We start from the raw sequence: 22,720 nt of genomic DNA, 5'->3' as shown, positions 1-22,720 counted from the left end.
GGAAAGGGTACAGATTGCTTCCTGGATAAAATAACAGGACTCAACTCACAAAAAGTGCCAACAGTTACAATAAGAAAGAACCAGCCTGAAATTGTTAGTTTGGAAACCAGAAGGGATATTCCTCTGGGAGTAAGGAGTATGATTATTTGATACAATTCAAACAAATGAACAACGTCCAAAATAAGAGAACAAAAGCTCCCAAACCAGTATTCTGAGCAACTCTGTAACGTGCACTAACTAAACTCCGTTTTCAGTGTTAAAATGGACCAATGACTCTTTGAACTAAGACCTGGTTGGTCACTCAATCAGAAACAAACAAACAAACAAAAAAAGCAGAAAAACTATAAAACTCCTATTTTTATCAACGTTTTTTGCTATAAAGCTGACCACATCATCATCCAATGATATAAAATTCTAGAAACTTTACAAAATTCCTCTTTTTAAAATTTATTTTTTGTTATCAAAGAGAATGTCCAGAAACATTGAGTACTAAAGAATCTGTTCATGGCATTGTTTTACAAAAGTTCCTAATGAAGTATGAATATTTTATTTTCTGTTGTATCCTTCACTTATTAATGATGAGGTGGATGAACTGGTGCAATTACTTAAAAAAAAAAAATTCCAGACAAAAACGTCCATTCTCATTCTGAATCTGTTGACTGGAGTGAATTCAGTGGTTACAATACCACCACTGGCTAAGAAGCAGGCTCCCCACGGTAGGGAGCTACTCAGGTCTTCTCATTAGGTCACATAGGTCTCTCAGATATAGGCACCATGTTTGAAGTCTCACACAAAATGTCCGTGTCACTTAAATTACACAATGTGGCAGTGTTTGTTTCATGGGACATAATCTTGAAAGAAGGGGTAAAGTAGAAAATAACCTGTTCGCATGTTATAGGCGAGTACATGATTGGACTGTGCATGGGTTTGAGGGCGCTGTAGCCCTTGTTTAAGAGGGATTCCACCTATGAAGCATCTGTCAGTTCCCAGCTGCTCCCGGTGCTGAGGGTGTCGAACCAATTAACCGTGAGTTGTCAGGTCGGGGCCTTCTTCAGCTACTGTTTGGCTCAAATGGTTTGAACTGAGTCTGGCTGTCTTTGTCTTCCATCTAAGTTTTTTATTTCTCAGCCTCAGGATATGTGGGGTACTTGACTGTTTCTATCTTCTCTCGAACTTTGTAGGAGGGATATAGGCCCGTCCTTCCCAGTTTTCTGTTGACACCTTTAGAATAGCCATCCCAGTGATTTCCAGCCACACCAATAATATCTCCAGGTTCCATGGGGATTTCATCTTCAGTTCGAGGTTGGTGAGGATAAATGGCAATCTGGTTGTGGGCATTCTGGCCTCCAAAATAGTAGATGTCATCCAAAGAATGGAAGTTTGCAGAGGCATCAGGATGCAGTGTTTGCATGATTTCATAAGCAACTCGACAGACCTCGGGAAAGCATGAAAAAAAATTGTTAGTAGATGTAAGATCTCCTTCATAGCGATCTGAAAGCCCTTGGCCAAAGAGACTAGGACTAGATTAGGACTAGGACTGACAGGATGAGAAGTAGTGGATTCTAGTCACAAATTTTCAGTCCATTTGCTCTCAGATGATGGTACAAGTCATTCTTCATTTCTGTGCTTGTATCTCTTTTGTTCTTAACATTAATGATAATTACAATTAAGGTTTCTCAGAGGAAAAAATGTGTATATATAGTGCAAAGTAATTTAAGACTATGACACAGTTAATTTTAATAAACATTTATTAAGAGCCCAGAGTGTTCCATGTTGTGCACTAGTGGTACAAAAATGAGTAAGATATAGTTTGTGTCCTTGACAAATTTAGGGTTTAGTATTAGAATTAGGATTATAAATACTTTACACAGATGCTTCTGCTCCCTTTCCTTCATTCAGTGTTAATAAATCACATACTCTTTTCTGCTAGTTTGGACTTGGTCTCAGAATTCTTCTCAACAGAAATTCATGTAATTACAGACAATCAACTATTGGCAAATGAGCTAAAACACATCTGCCATTTCTGTGGTAAAGAATTTTACGTATGCTGTGTAGACAGATAGTAGCAATCTAAACTGAAATAAGATAGACTAGCCTTTGGGGAAGATGCATCAACCTGATGCATTTAAGGCTACTTAAAAGATTTCTCTGTCTAAAGAATACTTGTCCAAAGAATTCCCATTGGATGGCAGCTGAAATACCACAATCCAAACTTCATTCCTTGAGTTTAATGCTTGGTGATAAAGTTAAACTATAACTATCTTAATGGAGGTATAACATTTTAAGCAATTAACAAATATATTCATTATAGAGTAAACAGGTTGCAGAAACTTTTCTAAGAATAGGCGAAGACAAAAGAGAGGATACTATCATTTTGCTTAGAAAATTCTTCCATTATACATCGGACTCAACTCAGGTCAAATTTTCCTAAATCTCTGGTGGTAGTCATAGTCAATGAAGTTTTATTGTCCCTATACCAATACTTCTGCATTTATTTTAAATGATACTAATAGTAATTGCTAATGTGCTCCGTGGGACAACTTAGGACTACCCAGGAGTTCTTTAAAATTTTGGCATTCATGATATCAGAAACTGAATGGAGATGCTCATTCTTAAATGTTCTGATTAGGTTAATTATCAGCTTCTTAAAGAATCTGAATTTCTGGAACCTGTGGGGCACTTTTTAAATGCTGCATTAGCAAATGAAAGTAATTTTAGGTAGTATTTTTAATTTTGCAGACAGGGACTAAAATACAAGGAGAATAAGGAACCTGTCCAAATTCTAGTGCTAGAATTTCTACTAGACATAGAGCCAAGACAATGACTTAGCTTTCAAGTTCGCTACTTTATCAACAAACTAATTTTATATTGGGAATGTCATGCTGCAACTGAGATCACTGGTAGAACGCTGGAGCTGTTAACAAAATGAGGCTCAAAAAGCTTTGGAACTTAACTTTCAAATTCAGCCACACAGGGCAACCAAAATCAAATGAAGAATTTGGAAAGAAAGAAACTAAATAATTAAAACATAGCAGCTCCATTAATAGCAAAGTACCGTAACAATGACAGAGACTAGTATTTACTGAATTTTTTCGGTCAGATATTGTTTTTAGGTCTTACCTAGTTTAAATCTCAGTAGCCCCATAAAATTCTATTATGCTCATTTTACAGATGTCAACGGTCAGTTAAGGAATATGCCCAAGGTTACACTATTATTCAGTGGTATATTCAGGTTTTGAATCCAGGTAGCCTGTGTATGCTTGTTAATTGCTAAGCATTTTTTTTCTCGCAGATCTTATTCTCCATAATCACATTTTAACATCAGAAAGATATAACTTAAGGCCAAGGTTGGCCTTGGGCACACCTGAGAGTCTTCTTTTCAGGGCTCCTCTACCCACTCTTCAATTATCTCTAGCCAGGGATGCAAGGTCTTGTACTGCCCTTGGCATGACTACAATGCCCACCGTGGCAATGAGCCCTGATGTGTTTCCTCCTCTCACTAATAAATGTCTCACTCTCATAAAAACAACACGGCCTCCAGTCCCACACCCTGAGGGACGTGATTTCTTTTGGGTAATCCTAATCATTAGTTTACATTTTGGTTTCACTAGTTGTTGATGTAACAGCCTGCTGGATGACACATGCATTTTCTTAATCCAGAGAAATAATGAATGGTAGAAATTTCAGACATCGAGGTGGGCCAATATAAGGCCCTTTATCCTTTTCATATAATGGCAAAAGATGACAGCAGCTGAGCCTAATGCGTGCTGATCGTGATCCAGGCACTGTTCTAATAGCTGTGCTTGCACACACTTTCAAGTCATTTAATGCTCACAACAACCCTATGAGTTGGTTCCTATTATTATTTATATTTTACAGCTGAAGAAACTAAGCCAAAGAAAGATACATTTCCAAAAATTAAAAAGTGAACAAAGGAGCTAGTAAATGGCAGAGCTACAACTAGAACTCTTTTTCTGTCTCTAAACCATACACTAAACAGCCTTAGGAAAAGGACCTAGAAGAGTGCCTGCCACAGAGCAGCCCCTCCGTAAGTATCTTCTGAATGAACAGTGCTCCATGTGTAACACTATCAGCAGTGGAGGTGCAGGATCACTGGTGGTATTTAATCCTTAAGATCCATAAATAACATTCTGAGTAATTAAAAGATTTTTTTCCATGTTAACCATGGGGTAGTTTACTGCAAAGGGCTAGAAAGATTACTATAGTGTCAATATTTGCATTTAATCACCCTAGGCTTCCCCTCTGGGCTTTACAGAACTGAATCATGTGGCAGTTAACGAAGATTGTCAGCTCATGTCAATCTCAGGTTTGATACTTGACAGGTACATGATTGAGAGGGGCAGTCTATGGCTTGCAAAGTGGTGGCTGGCCACATGTAGCATGCTTTATTTCATTCTCTGTTGATGTGGCACTGTATCATTTTTAGAACACTACTGAGCACACAGTAATGAGTAAGAGCAAAATCCTGCCAGGATAAAGCAGAGATATAACAATATATATAGTTCGTTCTTTCTATCTATCTATCTATCTATCTATCTATCTATCTATCTATCTATCTATCTATCTATTAAAAAAACAATTAAAAATGGGAGGAAGGTCCATTAGTCTGAATTTTACCCCTGAGGAGCAATCTGCTGAGCTTGCATGAGCCTCCAAAGCTTTCTCAGAGCAGATGGGAATCTTGGTTTTCTGTCAAAATAGACAGGGCCAGGAGGATCTCCTAGTGTGAGAAGTTGGAAGAAGGTTCTCGTCTCACTGGAGGCCGCTGGGTATCTGTGCACTTTTACTGTAAACTACTTTGTTTTGCTATTCAGTGAGAGAACAGTATCCACTGTTATTCCACGAGCCATACTTCAATGGAAATTCCTATCCAGAGCCATCTGTCTGGAAATAAAATGAATGCAGTATCTGGTTTCTCCCTGAGCTTTCCAAAATCTGATTCAAAGTGTGATGAAGCCAGTTGCCTCGTATGCGGATTTGGAATGAGACAACAGAGAATGCCACAAGAATTTTTTTTTAATGGAGTTACTAGGGATTGAACCCAGGACCTTGTGCATGCTAACTAAGCATGTGTCCTACCACTGAGCCATACCCACCCCCCAGAATGTTGTATTAAGTGCCACAAAAGGAGGTGTCACGGGGGGAAAAAACTAATCTTGCCCTATGGTGATTTTAATGGTTGTAACTATTAAACAATGCTGACTGCTCCTTAAAAATGTTGCTTACTCATAGTCTTTAAAGTGAGCATCTACAACCATTTTGGTAAATCAGATTCAAGTAATAAAAACTGATTCCAAAATTTGATAAGCAATATTTTCCAAAAAGCTTTTCTGATATTTTGCCCATCTACAACTGAGGTGTCAACTGCTGTTATTTCTCCAACTACATAATTCCTTTGCTTCAGATTTAAGATGGTTTCGTTAAATAAGAAAATAACTTAAATGACAAAGTAGATGCTTTGGGCATTGGCAACTTCCAGTAACAGAACAAAGTAAGAGTGGAATAGTGTGGAATGTGATTGATTGCATAGCTTTCAAAACTTACTTGATGCTCTTGAAAAATGTTAACATTGCCTCTAATTTTCAGATTAAATCCTGAGAATTGTTTTCTTTAATTTATGAGGCTCTTAGGACAAACTTGGCTTTGAGAAACAGCTCTGATGAAGGAATTCAGAAAACTAAGAGCAACAATAGTAACAAAACTAGAGAGTAGAGTCATATTATTGGCTTTTAAAAACTTTTCACTTAAGGAAAGAGAATTCCCAGACCTCACTTATGGATATAAAACCAAGAATTATTAGAAGCCCTAAGACTGAGAAGAACGGGTCCAAAATCTTATAAGGAATCCTGACTAAGATGCCATGATATTTGTACCTGCAATTTCTCAAACATCAATCATGGTATTTCCTTCTTCCAGTATTGTCCACCATGGCATGTGGTCAACAGATAAACTCTTTCCCACTATTGTCTCATAGCACAAAGACCCTCAAAGAACAGTATATAGGAGACAGAAAGCTTACATGACTAAAACTTCAGGATTGTCAAAGCATTATGAAGATCCTGAACTTCCATCCCTTCTAATCATCTCTTGAAATATGAGATTATCATCAAGGAAAGTTTGAAAGTTGGTTGTCCAAGTTTTATTCTGGGCTGAGATTTGGTTCTCAATGTTTTATTTTCTTGTCACCCTTCCGGATGTAAGGCTTTAGTCTTCTCCCATTTCCTAGCATGCCTGGGGCATATATAGGAAAGTCTGCAGGTTCATTTCCCTAAAGTCAAAACATACAATTCACCTGCATTTGCTAAAGCAACTATTACTTATCACTCATTCTTTGGGAATGAAGAGTTTTTGTTTCTGAAAATTCACATTATATGGTGACACTCTCTTTCAATAAGTTAAATAGAACTGAGGTGTCATACTGGCATAGAAAAATTAATCTGCTGAATATTACTGGTTATTCTTCTTTATGAAGAATTATTACACTCATCCAACGCACACGATGATTGGGTGGAATCTAAGCATTACCCATGACCTTAAGAAGAGGTAATGGAGTCCTTGAATAGCATAGTTCAAGCTCCTTCCAAAACTTGAGAACGTATAGTCTGAAATGAGGCCAGGTGAAAAAGAGCTGCCAAAGTAAATACCCTACAGTCTAACAGGCAGAGATTCCTACACCTATTCCTAAATAAATGAAAATAGCAGCTAACATTATATTTAACATATTGCTAAGTACTATTCTCAGTGCTTTACATATAACTCTTTAATCCTCATAAAATTTATGCAGTAGGTATTATTATTATTATTACCATTTTTACAGACAAAGGTAAAAAAGTCAGTGACAGACAGCCACTAAGTGGTCAAAGTTGGATTTAAAATCCAGATAATCCATCTCCAGAGTCCACGCTGCCTCATTCTTTTTCTCTGCCTAGTGAAGTTCATGGCTGGACATTCTGATGCTATTAGCGACTTTTTATCAGATTCCACTGGTGATGATGAGACATTTCTGGGGCATTTTTTCAAACAATTCCAATTTTGGTTTTTATGGTAAGGAAACCTCTACAAGCCAGCAACCAATTCCATTCACACTGCAAACATATTAAACTGTACTAAGTGCCTTTTTACCAAAAACATTTTCAAAATATACTGAGGTGCAAATAAGCCCAGAGATTTATCATTGGATGTGGAATTATTATTCCACAATCTGAATGTTATAGCTGTTAGTTGTCAAGAAAGTTATGTGATAGTGGAAGTGATCCTGTTTACCAAACTGCTACTCACTATATAAATGTAAGGTATTTTTACTGTTAAACTTTCATTCTGAACTCCAACCAAAAATGTTTTGAGGTATTCAAGTCTATTCTGGGATACAAAATATTGGTTCAAATGGGCAGAAGTTATTTTGGATGAATTTTGACTTGCCAAGAGTTTTTATGGACAATATAATCTATAAGCACAAATCTTATTCCTCTGCACACAACTAAACCTCTCAGCCCTACTCTTCATATGAACTGTGTCTCTGGATATCAGGTCTGGAGAACACATCAAGGCTGATATTATGCGTAAAAGAGAACAAAGTACTATGAACAATATGCTCTTCAAACCTAGACAGGTTTTCATTATCATGAAATGGGTCAAAATTAGAGTTACGAGGATCAAAAATTCTACAGCACATCTTGAAAAGGAAAAAAAAGACCCTCTTCCCAGAATGAGCCTAATGGTATTTTTAAGGAGGCCTGGAAGAAGGAGGCAAAACGTAGAGTACGTCTCTGTAAGTCTCAGTGTCTACGCACGTGTAAGGTTGGTAAATGTTCTGACGTACATATTCACTTAATTTTAGAGCTTTATGATTAGAGCAGTGGTTCTCAGCAAGAGTGACTCTGTCCTCCCACGCCTCCCACCCGGCACATTTGACAAGGTCTGGAGACACTGCTGGTTGTTACAACTTGAGGTGAGAGTGTGATTGGCCGCGGATGCTGCTGAGCATCCTACAATGCACAGGACAGCACCTCACGACAACTTCTCTGGCCCCAGTGCTGGGGAGAGAAATCCTGGACTAACGGAGCAGACTTTAGACAGGCCTCAAATCTAAGCCTACAGAGGAGGCGGTACATCTGGGAAGTGACTCGAGTCACTCACTTTAACAATAAGCATTCAAAAATGTGTTCTTTGCATCTGTTAAATCACGTGGGCACCTAGCCAGATTCTCAAAAACAATTGAGAGGGACGTAGTTAAAACTCCTCCCCCCCAACTCCCTTAAGAATAGAAAAGGGACCTTCTCGAAGACAGGATCCTCACCCCAATTAGGGGAAACATCACCTGTGGAGGCCTTCATGGAAACTTGAAGATCAAGGAAGTTCTCCTTTCTGATTACGGCTGCTGCTGTTTCTTTTGCTCTGTGTAGCTGTTTTGGGTCTTAACTGTATTCTTATCCATACTGAAAGAACTCATATAGCCTTTGCTGGGGTAAGTATCTTTCCAACAATCATATCACCAGCCGATTGTGACAATGTGCACTGCCACATAAGAAACTATCCATTTCTTTATATTTCCTCTGCAGTATATTCCCATGTAAACGATGTGACTTTCCTTTTCACATTTTCTTCTCTCTGCTGCTTCTAAGCTTTTAGGTATACATCTATCTTACATGATTTACATTTCTTGGTAATTACTCTCCAGTTATTTCACGTGAGTATTTTGCTCACTAGATTCTGGACCAGGGTAAGATCTGTATCTTCAGTCTCCTTTGAAATCCCCTCTACACCTATTGTAAATCTGAGCACAGTCATTTAACAGCTTGTTGAATGAACTAACCAATAATATGCACATAAATGAGAGAGCTGAATAAACGACACAATAAATATTTCTATGCTGATATTCCACTGGGCACATAGAGATGACTGGACCACTCATGAAAACACATACACCAAACCAATAACACACCATTATCTACAACAATTAAACTCAAAGAATGATTGTAATATGCTACTGCTTAAATGTAATGTACTTTCTTGTTGGTAGAAATATAAAAGGACTTCAAGAGGAATTATATTTACTCTTTCTTATTTTCTATAAAGCAATCAAGTTAGGCAAAATGCTGAGCATTTAAGCCTTTCAGTATCAGTTATTGATGTGGATGGATTCTGGTTACATATTGATTGTATGCAAAAACAGAAAGTATTAAGCAAACTTAATTACTTGCTGTTTCTGTTAAATGCTGTGAATTGGCCAAGTACTTTAAATAACCCCAGTAGCTGGCTTCAGTGGAGATGTATTAAACCATTGCTTGCAAACAACTAAATATTCAGTGTACTCAAATGGCTATGTTTTCTGGAATCTTTTCATTCTTTCATAAAAGGGATCATACCCAAATAGTCAAAAAAAAAAAAAAGCACCTGAGTCATGATAACTAAGATTTAAAAAAAAACCCCCAAGAACTTCCTGACCTGACATAACCAAAAATATTAAAATGCTCTTTTATCACTTACCTGGGATGAAAAAGTACACACCAGGAAGTCCGCCTGGGAGAGAAAGTGTATATCCAGGATCACACCCCGAAGTGAATTTTCTGTGTATCGATTATGTAGTCCAGCTGACCAAGAGATAGAGTTATCACTAATAAATTCATAACTGGGGTACCTGAAAAAGGAAACACATTTACATAGTCACTGAAATCACAGAATTCTATCAGGAAGCAGTATCCTAGCAGCAGCAGGTAGACCAGCTCGTGTAACCAGGAATCCCTCTCTTTCTGACAGTAAGAAGAGCTTTAATTTGGCGTTCAGGAGAGTAGTTGACAAACCATCTCTGAATCCATCAGGGGGGCAGAAACCATTCTGGGGTGCCTTGCGTGTTTCAAGTTATTGGCATGTCATACAAAATACACATTTACATCAAAATGTCTCTTCTCAATTCATGAAAAAGTGAAAACAGAAAGTTCTTTCTTTTCTTAGTAATGAGTGACCTTGAAGAGGTTTTTCAACCTGCTTTCATATTTTTTTTCACATTGACACATTTCCATTTTATGTATTCCTTTTCCACCTTTATCCTTAAGCATATATCTTTTCTAAAATATAATTTATACATTGACTTTTTTTCCTTCCAGTTTTTCTGAGATATAATTGACATACAGCACTGCATAAGTTTAAGCTGCAAAGCATAATGATTTGATTTACGCACATCATGAAACGGTTACCACAATAAGTTTGGTGAGCATCTGTCATCTCATATAGATACAAAATTTTTAAAAAAAGAAAAAAAGGTTTTCCTTGTGATGAAAACTCTTAGGAACTAGTTTAACAACTTTCATAAATAACATACAGTGTTGTTAATTTTCAAAGATTTTTTTTTTGGTGGGGGGAGGTAATCAGAGCATTATTTATTATATTAATCATGTTGTACATTACATCCCTAGTATTTATTTAATTTGTAACTGAAAGTTGGTAGCTTTTGTCTACCTTCATCAAATTCCCCCTCCCCCTAATACTCCTAGCCTATGGCAACCACAAATCTGATATCTTATTCTGTATGTTTATTCGGTTGGTTGATTTTCTTCGAGGAATAACTGACCTAAAACATTATGTTAGTTCCTGGAGCACAATATAATGATTCAATATTTCTGTACATTACAAAGTGATCACTACGATAAGGCTAGTTACCATCTGTCACCATACAAAGACGTTACATTATTGTTGACTATATTCCCCATTCTGTACATTTTATTCCCATGTTCATTTATCTTGTGACAGGAGTTTTGTGACTCTTAATCTCTCACCTTTTCCAAACAACCAACCTCCTCCCATCTGGCAACCACCAGTTTGTTCTCTGTATCTATTATTCTTCTTTGTTATGTTTGTTCCTTTTGTTTTGTTTCACATAAGTGAAATCATATGGTATTTGTCTTTGGCTGACATTTCACTTGGCATAATACCCTCTAGGTTCATCCATGTGGTCACAAATAGCAAGATTTCACTTTTTTATACTCCATTATATGTGTGTGTGTGTGTATATATGTATACTCCATTATATATATACATATATATATATAACCATATCTTCTTTACCCATTCATCTACTGATGGGCACTTATGTTGCTTCCGTATCTTGGCTATTGTGAATAATGAGGCAGTGAACATAGGAGTGCATGCATCTTTTCAAACTAGCACTTTTGTTTTCTTTGGAAGAATATCCAGAAGTGGAATAGCTGGACTGTCTGGTAGTACTGTTTTTAATTTTTGAGGAACCCGCTATACTGTTTTCCATACTGGCTCTACCAATTTATATTCCCACCAACAGTACAAGAGGGTTCTCTTTTCTCCACATCTTGCCACACTTGCTATTTGTTGCCTTTTCGATAATAGCCATTCTGACAGGTGTGAGCAGATATCTCATTGTGGTTTTCATTTGTATTTCCCTGATGAATAGTAATGGTGAGCATCTTTCTATGTGTATATTGGCCATCTGTATGTCTTTTTTGGAAAAATGTATCCTTCCATTTGTTTGTGTTATCTCTAATTTCTCTCACGAGTGTCTTACAGTTTTCCTAGTACAGATCTTTTACCTCCTTGGTTAGAATAATTCCTAGGTATTTTATTTTTTCATGCAATTATAAATGGGATTATTTTCCTAATTTATCTTTCTGATAGTTCCTTATTAGTGTATAGAAATGAAACAGATATCTATATATTGATTTTGTATCCTGCAACTTTACTGGATTTATTTATTAGTTCTAATAGTTTTTTGGTGGCATCTTTAGGATTTCCTATTTATAGTATGTTATTTGTAAACAGTGACAGTTTTACTTTGTCCTTTCCAATTCGAATCCCTTTTATCTTTCTTATGTGATTACTGTGGCTAGGACTTTCAATACTAAGTTGAATAAAAGTAGCAGAAGTGGGCATCTTTGTCTTGTTCCTGATCTCAGAGGAAAGGCTTTTGGCTCTTCACCGATGAGTATTATGTTAGCTCTGAGTTTGTTATATACTATGGTCTTTGTTATGTTGAGGTATGTTCCCTCTATACTCACTTAGTTGAGAATTTTATCACAAATGGATGTTGAATTCTGTCAAAAGCTTTTTCTGTATCTACTGAGATGATCATATGATTTTTATCCTTTTTGTTAGTGGGGTGTATCACATTGGTTTGCAAATACTTAACCATCCTTGCATTCTTGGGATAAAAATCCACTTGATCATCATATATGATCCTTTTATTGTATTGTTGGATTAGGATTGTTAGTATTTTATTTGACTTGCTAATATTTTGTTGACGGTTTTTGTAACTCATCAGTGACACCATCCTGTAATTTTCTTTTTTTTATAGCATCTTTGTCTGGTTTTGGAATCAGGGTGATGTTGGCCTTGTGGAATGAGTTCAGAAGTGTTCCTTCTTCAATTTTTGGAATAGTTTGAGAAGCATAGGCATTAACTCTTCTTTAAATGTTTCATAAAATTCACCTGTGAATCTGGTCCTGGACTTTTGTCTGTTGGGAGTTTTTTGATTACCAGTAATAAGTTTGTTCATATTTTATATTTCTTCCTAATTCAGTCTTGGGAGGCTGAATATTTCTAGGAATTTATCAATTTATTCTAGGTTGTCCATTTATTGGCATATAATTGTGTAATCTCTTATGATCTTTTGATTTCCGTGGTGTTGGTTGTAATATCTTTTTTTCATTTCTGAATTTACTTATTTGGGTCCTCTCTATTTTTTCCTTGATGAATCGGGCTAAATCAATTTGTTTATCTTTTCAAAGAACCAGCTCTTAGTTTCATTGATCTTTTCTATTGTTTTTTAGTGTCTGTATCATTTATTTCTGTTCTGATGTTTATTATTTCTTTCCTTCTACTAACTTTGGGCTTTGTTTCTTGTTCTTTCTCTAGTTCCTTTAGGTATAAGGATAGGTTGTTTGAGATTTTTGCTCAGATACATTTGTATTGCTTCCGTCTCAACTATTGGACTTCCATCTTAGAACTGCTTTTGCTGTGTCCCATAGATTTTGGATCATTGTGTTTTTGTTTTCATTTGTCTCCAGGTATTTTATTTCCTCTTTAATTTCTTCAGTGATTCATTGGTTGTTTAGCAGCATATTGTTTAGCCTCCATGTGTTTTTAACTTTTTTCCTTCAGTTGATTTCTAGTCTCATACTATTTTTGTTGGAAAAGATATTTGATATGATTTCAATCTTCTCAAATTAATCAAGGCTTATTTTGTGGACTAGCATGTGATCTATCCTGCAGAATGTTCCATGTGCATTTGGAAAGAATGTATATTCTGCAGCTTTTGGACAGAATGTTCTATATATATCTATTGCATTCATCTGATCTAACATGCCATTGAAGGCTAGTGTTTCCCTGATGGCTTTCTGTCTAGATGATCTGTCCAGATGATGTAAGTGGGATGTTAAAGTCCTCTACTATTACTGTGTTACTGTCAGTTTCTCTCTTTAGGTTTGTTAAAATTTGCTTTATGTTTTTAGGTGCTCCCATGTTGGATGTGTATATATTTACAATTGTTACAATTTCTTGTTGAGCCAATCCATTGATCATTATGCAATGTCCTTCTTTGTTTCTTACTACAAAGTCTTGTTTTAAAGTTTATTTTGTCTGATATAAGTACTGTTAACCCAATTTTCTTTTCTTTTCCATTTTCCTGAAAAACCTTTTTTCATCCTCTCATTTTCAGTCTGTGTGTCTTTAGATATGAAGTGAGTCTCCTGCAGGCTGAATATATTGGGCCTTGTTCTTTTCATCCATCCACCTACTCTGTGTCTTTTGATTGGAGCATTTAGTCCATTTACATTGAAAGTAAGTATTAGTAAGTATGTACTTATTGCCGTTTTGTTACTTGTTTGGGGGTTGTTCTTGTACTTCTTTTTTGTGCCTTTTTCTTTTGCTGCCTTACCTTGTGATTTGATGACTATATTTGGTGTTATGTTTGGATTCCTTTCTCTTTTTGTGTCTGTATCTATTGTAGATTTTTGGTTTGCGGTCATCATGAGGTTCACATAAAACAACATATATATGTATGTATGCATAAATATAGTTTTAGAATTTGTGATAATTCAGACTTGGTTTGTGGTTGGTGTATGTATGAGGTTGTGGTTATCATGATGTATATATTATATTTAGAATTTGTGATAATTCAGACTTTTGGTTTGCGGTTATCAGGAGGTTCACATACAACAACATGTATGTATATACATACATATATATATATATATATATATATATATATATTTAGAACTTGTGATAACTCAGTATTTCTCTCCTTTAACCCCAATCCTTAAAGTACCATTTTAACAAATACAGTAACAGAAAATCATTCTAATAAATTTATGAAAGCAAATTCCTTGTAGATGTCCACCAACTAGCATTGTAGTAGTCCTGAGAGGATACGTGTTAAAAATATTAAAGCAAGGTAATTTTTAAAAGTCTATCAAATGTTCAAATGATTCTACTCTGAATTAGAGGTTTAATTACTCTTTCTCTAGTATAGAGTGAATAAATTTTGTCAGTGCATGAGATAGATCAGAGTTAAGTTGCAAACTTTGGAAAGTTATATGAAGAGTGGAATCATTGTACCTCCTTTGTGTAATTTCTTAAGAATTAAATAACAATGTAAAGTACTTAGAAGAGTACCTGACATGTAGTAAAATGCTCAATAAATATTAGCTGTGATTGTTAAAGAACATCTTTCTCCCAGACATCCACCTGGTTTTACCCCTTACTTCCCTCAGATCTCTGCTCAAATGTTGCCTTATTAGTGAGGAGTTTGGCAATCTCTATCTCTTTTACAGGCTTATTTTTTTCTCATGGCTTTTATTATCATTGTACAGAATATATATTTACTGTTTATTTACTGCCTGCATCCATTCCCCACCTCCATCATCCCTACTTGAAATGTAAGCTCTATGAAGAGAGGCATTTCATTTGCTTTGTTTATTCTATTATTCTCAGCATCTAGAAGAGAATCTGGAATATAATAGAAGATCAATAAATATTTGTTGAAAGAATAACAGTTCCTGTTTATAAGCCCTGCGACAGCAGGAGGCAGTTTACATAACTTTTTCCCACACATTATTTCCCAAAGGCTAGGACTATGCCACGTTTTTCTTTGCATCATAGCATCTAGCACTCCACACAATGCTATGTGGACAAATACATGAACAAGTGAGTGCTGCCTATGTCTGGGACTTTTTCCTAATTCCCTAACAGCTGTCTCAGATTTCTCTTCATTTCACAGCCACCAAGAGGCTTTCTCTCATTGCCTCTAGTAATGACTGTGAAGGAAAAGTCTCTGAGCACTGCTTCAGACTGGTATTCACTGTTCAGATCCATTTGGCCTCATTATTTTTGACATTTTGCCCTCCTCAGCTCTGAATCAGGGAGATGAAGGAAATGTCACATTTGTTCTAAAAAGAAAACAACCAAAAAGAGTTTTAATGTGATTCTTATGAAGCTGCATACCCAGGCATGGGGCAGAAAGAGAAACAAATAAATATGAAAAGACTTGAGGGTGTAGGAAGGGGGAAATTGTTAAAACACACAAGTATAGGTTTTATCCTTGAATAAAGACTAACTCTGTCAGCATGGTTTGGGTGCTCAAGTGAAACAAAGACAAGAGTAATCCTTTTACTGAGAAGTGACACTAACATTATGCCTTTTCTAACTTAAAGGCCTCTTCCTGGAACCAAACCAAAAAGGTACCCAATTTCCTGAGACTTTACCTCTATACGCAAAAGACAGCTAGATGAAGGATACTGGATGTTGAAAAAAACAAATAGAAACAAAGTGAATAATGAGGGAAAGAGATTTTGCACCTCCAATAATGAGCATGAAACTATACACACAAACATGCTTCTTTCTTATTTTTTGCCCACTGGTATGTCAGCAGAAGAATTCTTCCACTGTGAGGTCGCAGAGATTAGCAATGACAAAAAATTTTTTTTGTTCTTTCATTTTGTAAAAAGTTATTTTTCTATCACTCACAAAGAACTAACTTGAGGTTATAAACTAATGTCAAATTTTCTTTTCCTAAATCTTTCTCCAGACTGAGAGTGATACTCCTCTTCATGACTTCAGTACCTGGGATACAACTCCTTCAGGACAATTACATAACTACACTGTAATTATTTGTTACACACATGGTGCCTACCAGGTGGATACTCCCTGAGATAAGGGAAGCCACATGTTACCTTTTATTTCTCTTTGTAGTCCTAGTGCCTGTAACTGTGTCCAGCATATTGTATGCAGTTCAATGAGACAGTGAAGAAATTTATCACTCTCTATTGCTGATTATTCATTTTACAGCAACCAAACGCTTTATAAAAACTTTAAAACCAATTTTTCCTTGCTTCTATTCATTTAAATACACCTAATTTTAGGAAAAGCTCATCCAGCATTTTTGATAAGAAGCAAACTAAATATGAAAATATTTACTCTGAGAGATTTTTAATGGCTTGTTTTTCCTCCTGTTTCACCACTATCCCTAATCTCCACAATCTCAGAATACAATATCGGACAGACAACTTTAATAGTTCTTATTTCTTTGAGTGCCGATGATCTGTGATTTAAACATTCTAACAGTGAATTACCGAAGAGAGATTTCCACATCATCAATAGTTGCCATGGTCATGGGATGCTAGTGCTAAAATCTCACAGATGAACTCAGTCTTAACCTAGAGAAATCTGAGGTGTAATGCTAAGCAGCAAAGCATTAATTACAGGAGCCACATATATAAACTAATCTTGATCTCTTTTTGAAAGGATAAGCTACCCAGAAAATGGATTCTTCTCTGTGTGAATCCAATGCATCGTTTTAAGTTTAATTTTTCATCTCTTCACCCTTTTGAAGCAGAAAAGTCTTATTTAAAAAATCACCTTGGATACTATTTACCTTGCTGAGAGATTAATTTACGCTTTTGGTCTCCTAAGACAATGGCAGAGGTTTTATGATTTGCTTAGGTATCAAAATCAATCCTGAGAGATCAAAAGCAGAGTTAATTCAGAGTGGGGGAAAAAAAAACTTAAGTGAAATAATGAAGGAGAGAAGCAGCATTTAAATTTCTGAGAAAATCTTTAAAATGACTCAGAAAATCAAAAGATTTCCAAAGAGGAAAAAATATGCATAAAATGCTACTGCTACATTTATAACAGAATATGGAGAAAAATGCTGCTTGGTCTACCATGGGGAGAGGAGTGACTAGCTTCTGACCACAAGAAACAAATTCAAGTTTTACTGTTCTCAGAATCCAAGTAGATACTACTGTCAATGGTACTCCGAGCGCTGCTTGTAAAAATATCATGCTGCGCTGTGGATCACAGCTGTAAAACATGCATAGCCTTTTATCTAAATACTTCCAAGTCCAGATATCTAGCTTAAGGAGATAACATGGATAATTTTATGCACACGTCATAGCGCGGGAAATCGGAAATAACCTAACTTGTCCAACATGAGGAGAATGGTCAAGCAAGCAACGGCATTTCCATTCAGTGTGTGTGGAGTCATTTAAAAAAGGCACTTACAATGATTAGTTTTTAGTGACCTGGGAAATGGGATCTATTGCTGTATTAAGTAAAAAAAAGAGCTCAAGTTATAAAGAATGTGATCAACTACTAAAATGTGTAATTATATAAATGACCGAAGGGAATATGCTGGTATTTAAACAGTTGTTACCAATGAATAATGGGATTGTGGGCAGTATTTTTCCTTGCTTGTATACTTACCAACTCCATATTTTCTAACGAGCATGGATTATTTTGCTAATCAAGGAAAAAAGCCTGTGATACATTTATGAACAAGAAAAGAGTAAATAAAGTAATATTTTAACATTTTTTCAACCAAGCTACAAATCCAATCTGATAGTTTAAAATGAAAGACTATGATGAACTACTTCTATTTTATTTTCCTCTAAAAGGTCTGCATATCAAACTGGAAAAGTATCTGAAAAATTTTTATTGGGTTTTGTGTCCAAATGTTCATTTAATTCCTAGCTCTTATATAAGAATATTAAGTATATAACTTCACTTATGAATTTCTTGGTCTTTTGCTTGTGTGTGTGAGAGAGAGAGAACAGAGAGAGAGAGAGTCTGTTGTGTATATTCAACAGAGGGAGACTTTAAAAAAAAAGCAATTTATATTAGGTTAATTTAGATTCTCACAAGATGAAACAGTATTTAAATCATTATTCAATAATTTGGATAAATATCTGCATTATAGTAATCATTCTAAATTTGTTTTTCTTCCCAACCCCCATTTGTGACAAAACAGGGATCGAGAAATGAATTAATTAAAAGTCAAATAAGTTAAGTGATTAACTGCTAATAAAATGTTTTTAAACTGATGAGATCGAAATGAACATAATTTAGTACTTACTGAGCACATACTAGAGCTAGGTACAGGGTCTAAAGTGCTTATAACCTAGTGAGGGAGACAGAAGAAAGCAAATGCTAAACACTAAGATGGAGGAATACATAAAGGAGGAACACTTAGTCAAGGAATCAGGGATGGTTTCTTGAGTAGATGGTATTAGTCTACAGTAGCACTATTCATACTGCAGAGTAAACTGTCTGTTCCCACTGATTGGGAATTTCCAGAGAGCAGAGTGTCTTGCTTATCATGGAATTCCCAGCACCTAGCACAGTGCCTGAAACACAAGCGGGCTCAGCAAGTGATAGCACTGTCCATCACAAGCTTGCAGGCCTTATTCTTTCACTTACAATACTCAGGTTTTGGCTCTTCGCCTTTGAAAAAACATAATTTCCAAATTCCAGAAATTTTTGTACAGTGAGAACTTGTATCTCACCCATGCTTTCAGTTGCCTGTGATTGTTAGTGAAGACAGGGAGAGCAAAACGGCCAGCACGAGCTGTGTTTTACTGCTAACAGTATTGGGAGTTGGTTAGTGCAGAGTTGGACTGAATGTGTCCCCTAAGAATTCATATGTTTAAGCCCTAACCTCCAATGTGATAATATTTGGAGATGGGGCCTTTGGGTGGTAATTAGGGTTAAATAAGGTCATCAGGGTGGGACCCTCATGATGGAACTAGTGCCCTTACAAGAAGAGACACCAGAGAGACTGCTCTCTTCTCTCCCTTCCAAGCACCCAAAGATTATGCGAGTATACAGCAAGATGGATGCTGCCTACAAGCCAGAAGAGAGGTTTTGGAATGAAATCTACATCTTGCTGGCACCTCATATATGTTTTGATCGTATTAACACCTACACAAGTAAAGTTGTTTGAATTAAAAAAATACCAATAATCAGTAATAACATTCATTGTAACAAGAATTACAAGTCACGGAAATTAAGGATTCCTTTCAACTAAGAAGAGATGGTTCACTCTAGAATCATTAGTCTGTCTAACTTACTTTGTTTTGGCCTCCTTTAATAAAGAAGGGTCATCAGTGGCCAAATATACTCTTTTTTTATCCACTTGCATTCTGCGAGCGAGAAGCTGAAAATGTTCTTCAACATGCACCATGTATTCCTCAATGGGATGGAAGGCTGCTTCTGTTCCCACTTTGTCTGTGCGTCTGACATGGACTCTGTGGGGGCAGAGGGAGAAAGTCAGATTCTGCTAATAATGTTCTGATCCACTGAGTGCTTTTAGACTACTCAGCTTTATACTCCGATTCATGGTGACATTATGGACATTTTAAACCAATTTTTTCTTTCATTTTCACCATTAGAAAAAAATGAAACCAATATTAAAAAATTCAAACACATATATTCCAAATATATTTGCATATTAATATAAGGGGAATTAGAAAATAAGTTAAGCCTTTGAAGAATGCTTTCTTACAGAGAAAGTAATTGGCATAAATGGGAGAGTCCAGACTTATACTCCATACAAGGCAGTAAAACACCAACCAGCCTTCTAGAAAGAAACTGGATATAACTTTTAAGATTTCTGACAATAAATGATACCAAGATTCACAGTTGTTATTATAGAACATTAAATATATCATTCATAATGTTTTGATGCCAAATTTTCTTTTTCTTCATTTTATCCTGTATAATCACTGTAATGCCAGCTTGTAGAATGTGGGAGTGTTTAATTTATGAAAACTAACTATGACTACTATTCTTATCTTCATTAAAAATATTTTGGAAGCACTAAGATGGGAGGAAGATACTGTTGGAAGTCAATGCCTTATTCAGTGCAAGACAGTGTAAATCTGTGTCCCCAACTTTACAGTTTTGGATCTTTCTTAAGACAGATGAGATCAGCATCTGCTTGTGTTTGATAGGGTAAAGAGAGAAAGGAAGTTCATTCATCCTACAACAAAAAGGCTAGAGTGGCTCCATGAACTTAAAGTAACAGTAAGAACTGTGAAAAGGTTTGCCTGCCTGGATGGAGGAGTACATGCCAGTCTGTGTTTTCACTGGACAATTTTGAACACTCCTTAAATTTGCCCTTCCCACATACCACCCTCTCCCCAAATTATTAAACCATTATTCATATGTGGGAAAAGAAAAGGATAGATTTGTTTCCCTTTAGATCTGCAGTAATGAAAGAGGGTGTACTAGAATTCAAGAGTCTGGGGGTCCAATCTGGCTCCCACAACTAACAAGTTATGTGACAATACATGGGCAGGTCTTAAGTCAAGCCTAGGGCCAGCTTTTTACTATGAATCTGGAGTGAGGCTTTGGTTTCACTGGAGTTACTCTGACATCTTCATGGTTATTCTTTCCTTTGCATTCCAGGTGATAGTCCAGATGTGAACACTATCACATGAACACAGTATTATAATCTTTTCCTTCCCACATTCTTCTTAATCACTGGTTCTCTCAGGAAATTTGGAATTGTTCACTGGGCTCCATAGAGATGATTTTATCTCTAAGGGATGAAGAAAGAACAATTCCAATGAATTTCAATGAAAAGCTTCATGAGAAGAAATGCTATTTGAAACTCTGATTTTACCATGTACTTACTTTAGCTCTAACATTTAGAACAGGGGTCAATAACTTCTGGAGACTAAGACACAAGGGAAGATATAGGATGGAAGATAAGAAAATAAAAACAAAAACATAGGAGAGCTATAATTATAGAAGGAAAAATCAAAAGAAGAGGAGTGTTTGACACAGTGGCAGAGAACTACTAAGCAATTTTCTCAGTTCTCCAAGTACTCCTGAAATTAGGCCTGGATTAGTACTTTGAGAGAGGACCATAATGGAATCTTTACGGAAGAATCAGAATGTTAGACCTGTCAAGGACTTTAGAAGTCATTTAATTTAATGTAACTCATCTGACAGTTAAAGAAATCGATGCCTCTGAAGACATTTCAGTGAACAAAAAGACAACATAGAGCAAAGGGAGGCTGGTTTCTTTCACATACATTTTAACCCAGTCTTTACAGAACTAAAGTTATTTGTGTACTTGCCTGATTTTCACTATCTATCAAGCTCCTCCAGGGCAAGGAATCTGATTTTATTTATTTTCCAAACACAATGAATAAATGAATGAATGAATGAATGAATGAATGATGGGTAGTCACAAAAATCTAATTGTTTAGTATTGTGTTAGTAGAAACCTTAGATACCAGAATGATCAAATAAGTTGTCCAAAGTCACACAACTTATTAGTGGTGGAAGCCAGATTGGACCCCCAGACTCTTGAATTCTAGTACGCCTTCTTTCATTAGTGCAGACCACCCCAATGTGCAAATTAACTTAATTGTATGCAGTACTTCAATTTTCTCTATATGGCCAATTCTCAATGTTGTGAATGGTCTATGGAAAATTAATAAGGGTAGCTATTTAGTATGTAAAACTACAGGAAATCCAAATGCAGTTAAGAGGTTTAAAGTCCTGGTTTTGCCTTTGTTAACTCTGATTTTTTTTCCTTAGTTTGCTCACCTGTAAAATGGCTATCTCTACCCACATCACAGGAATTTACTGTAGGATCAATGAGATAATGTATTTGAAGGTATTTTGGTAATTTAATTACTATACTGTATCTTTCTCCGTCTTTAAAGATCCTGTTCAAACACTGGAGCTATGAAACCTTTCTTGATCCAGATGGAAGTACATTTCCCCTCCCCGATTCTCATAATACTTTTTATGCTTCTCTCAGGGTATTTATCACATTCTACCTGTACAATGTTAGTTGCGTAAGTCTCTTTTCCCATGGATTGTAATGAGCTGGAAGGAGCCATTTAAAAAAAATTAATCTCTGTCCCCTATAGTAGCAGGTATTCAATAAATGTTCTGCAGATAAGTGAATGAATCAACACATGTATTAATATTAATCAATAGCTGACTTTATTACGAATGGTAGAAACTGCAGAATGCCATAGTCTAGCCTACAAATCTATTTTCAGGAATTATTTAAGCATCAGTCTCTCTGAAAGGTAATAATATTTTACAACGCATTTTTCCCCACAGAACTAAAATCCTTTTTTTCATTCTTATATTATCACATCATCTTTTTTAGGGCAGGCATTACCTTCCCTATTTTGCAGATGGAAAAACAAAGCCCGATTAACACTATTATTAAGTAACTTGGCTTAGAATTAGGGAAAATCCAAGACTATTAACAAGGTCACTTAATTCTCAGTCTAGCATTCTTTTCATTAGGCAAAGAACATTTCCTATGGTGTGAAATCTGACATCAGGACCCAGGAAAACCCCTCTTTCTAACTCTTTATGTATGGGTATGGGAGCACATGCTTGTGAGCAAAGATGTTCTTTTGAATTT

At 36.0% G+C, this 22,720-nt stretch overlaps 1 protein-coding gene across 7 annotated transcripts in view; it reads right to left on the bottom strand.

Annotated features, from left to right (window-relative positions):
• Positions 1 to 431: 431 nt before the first annotated feature.
• The window catches only part of FUT8 (fucosyltransferase 8), a 253,225-nt gene continuing 230,936 nt past the window's right edge, over positions 432 to 22,720 (bottom strand). For all 7 annotated transcript variants that reach the window (XM_015241505.3, XM_031679145.2, XM_072963241.1 and 4 more), the window contains 3 exons: positions 19,389 to 19,565; positions 9,508 to 9,658; positions 432 to 1,435 (listed from right to left, as the gene is read on the bottom strand). In XM_015241505.3, the coding sequence (XP_015096991.1) occupies positions 1,118 to 1,435; positions 9,508 to 9,658; positions 19,389 to 19,565 (646 nt within the window). In that variant the 3' untranslated portion in view covers positions 432 to 1,117. The remainder of the gene's footprint in view (positions 1,436 to 9,507; positions 9,659 to 19,388; positions 19,566 to 22,720) is intronic.

The sequence above is a fragment of the Vicugna pacos genome, chromosome 6 (genome assembly GCF_048564905.1).
Source record: "Vicugna pacos chromosome 6, VicPac4, whole genome shotgun sequence".
Lineage (NCBI taxonomy): Eukaryota > Metazoa > Chordata > Mammalia > Artiodactyla > Camelidae > Vicugna > Vicugna pacos.
This window is presented reverse-complemented; position numbering and strand designations above follow the sequence as displayed.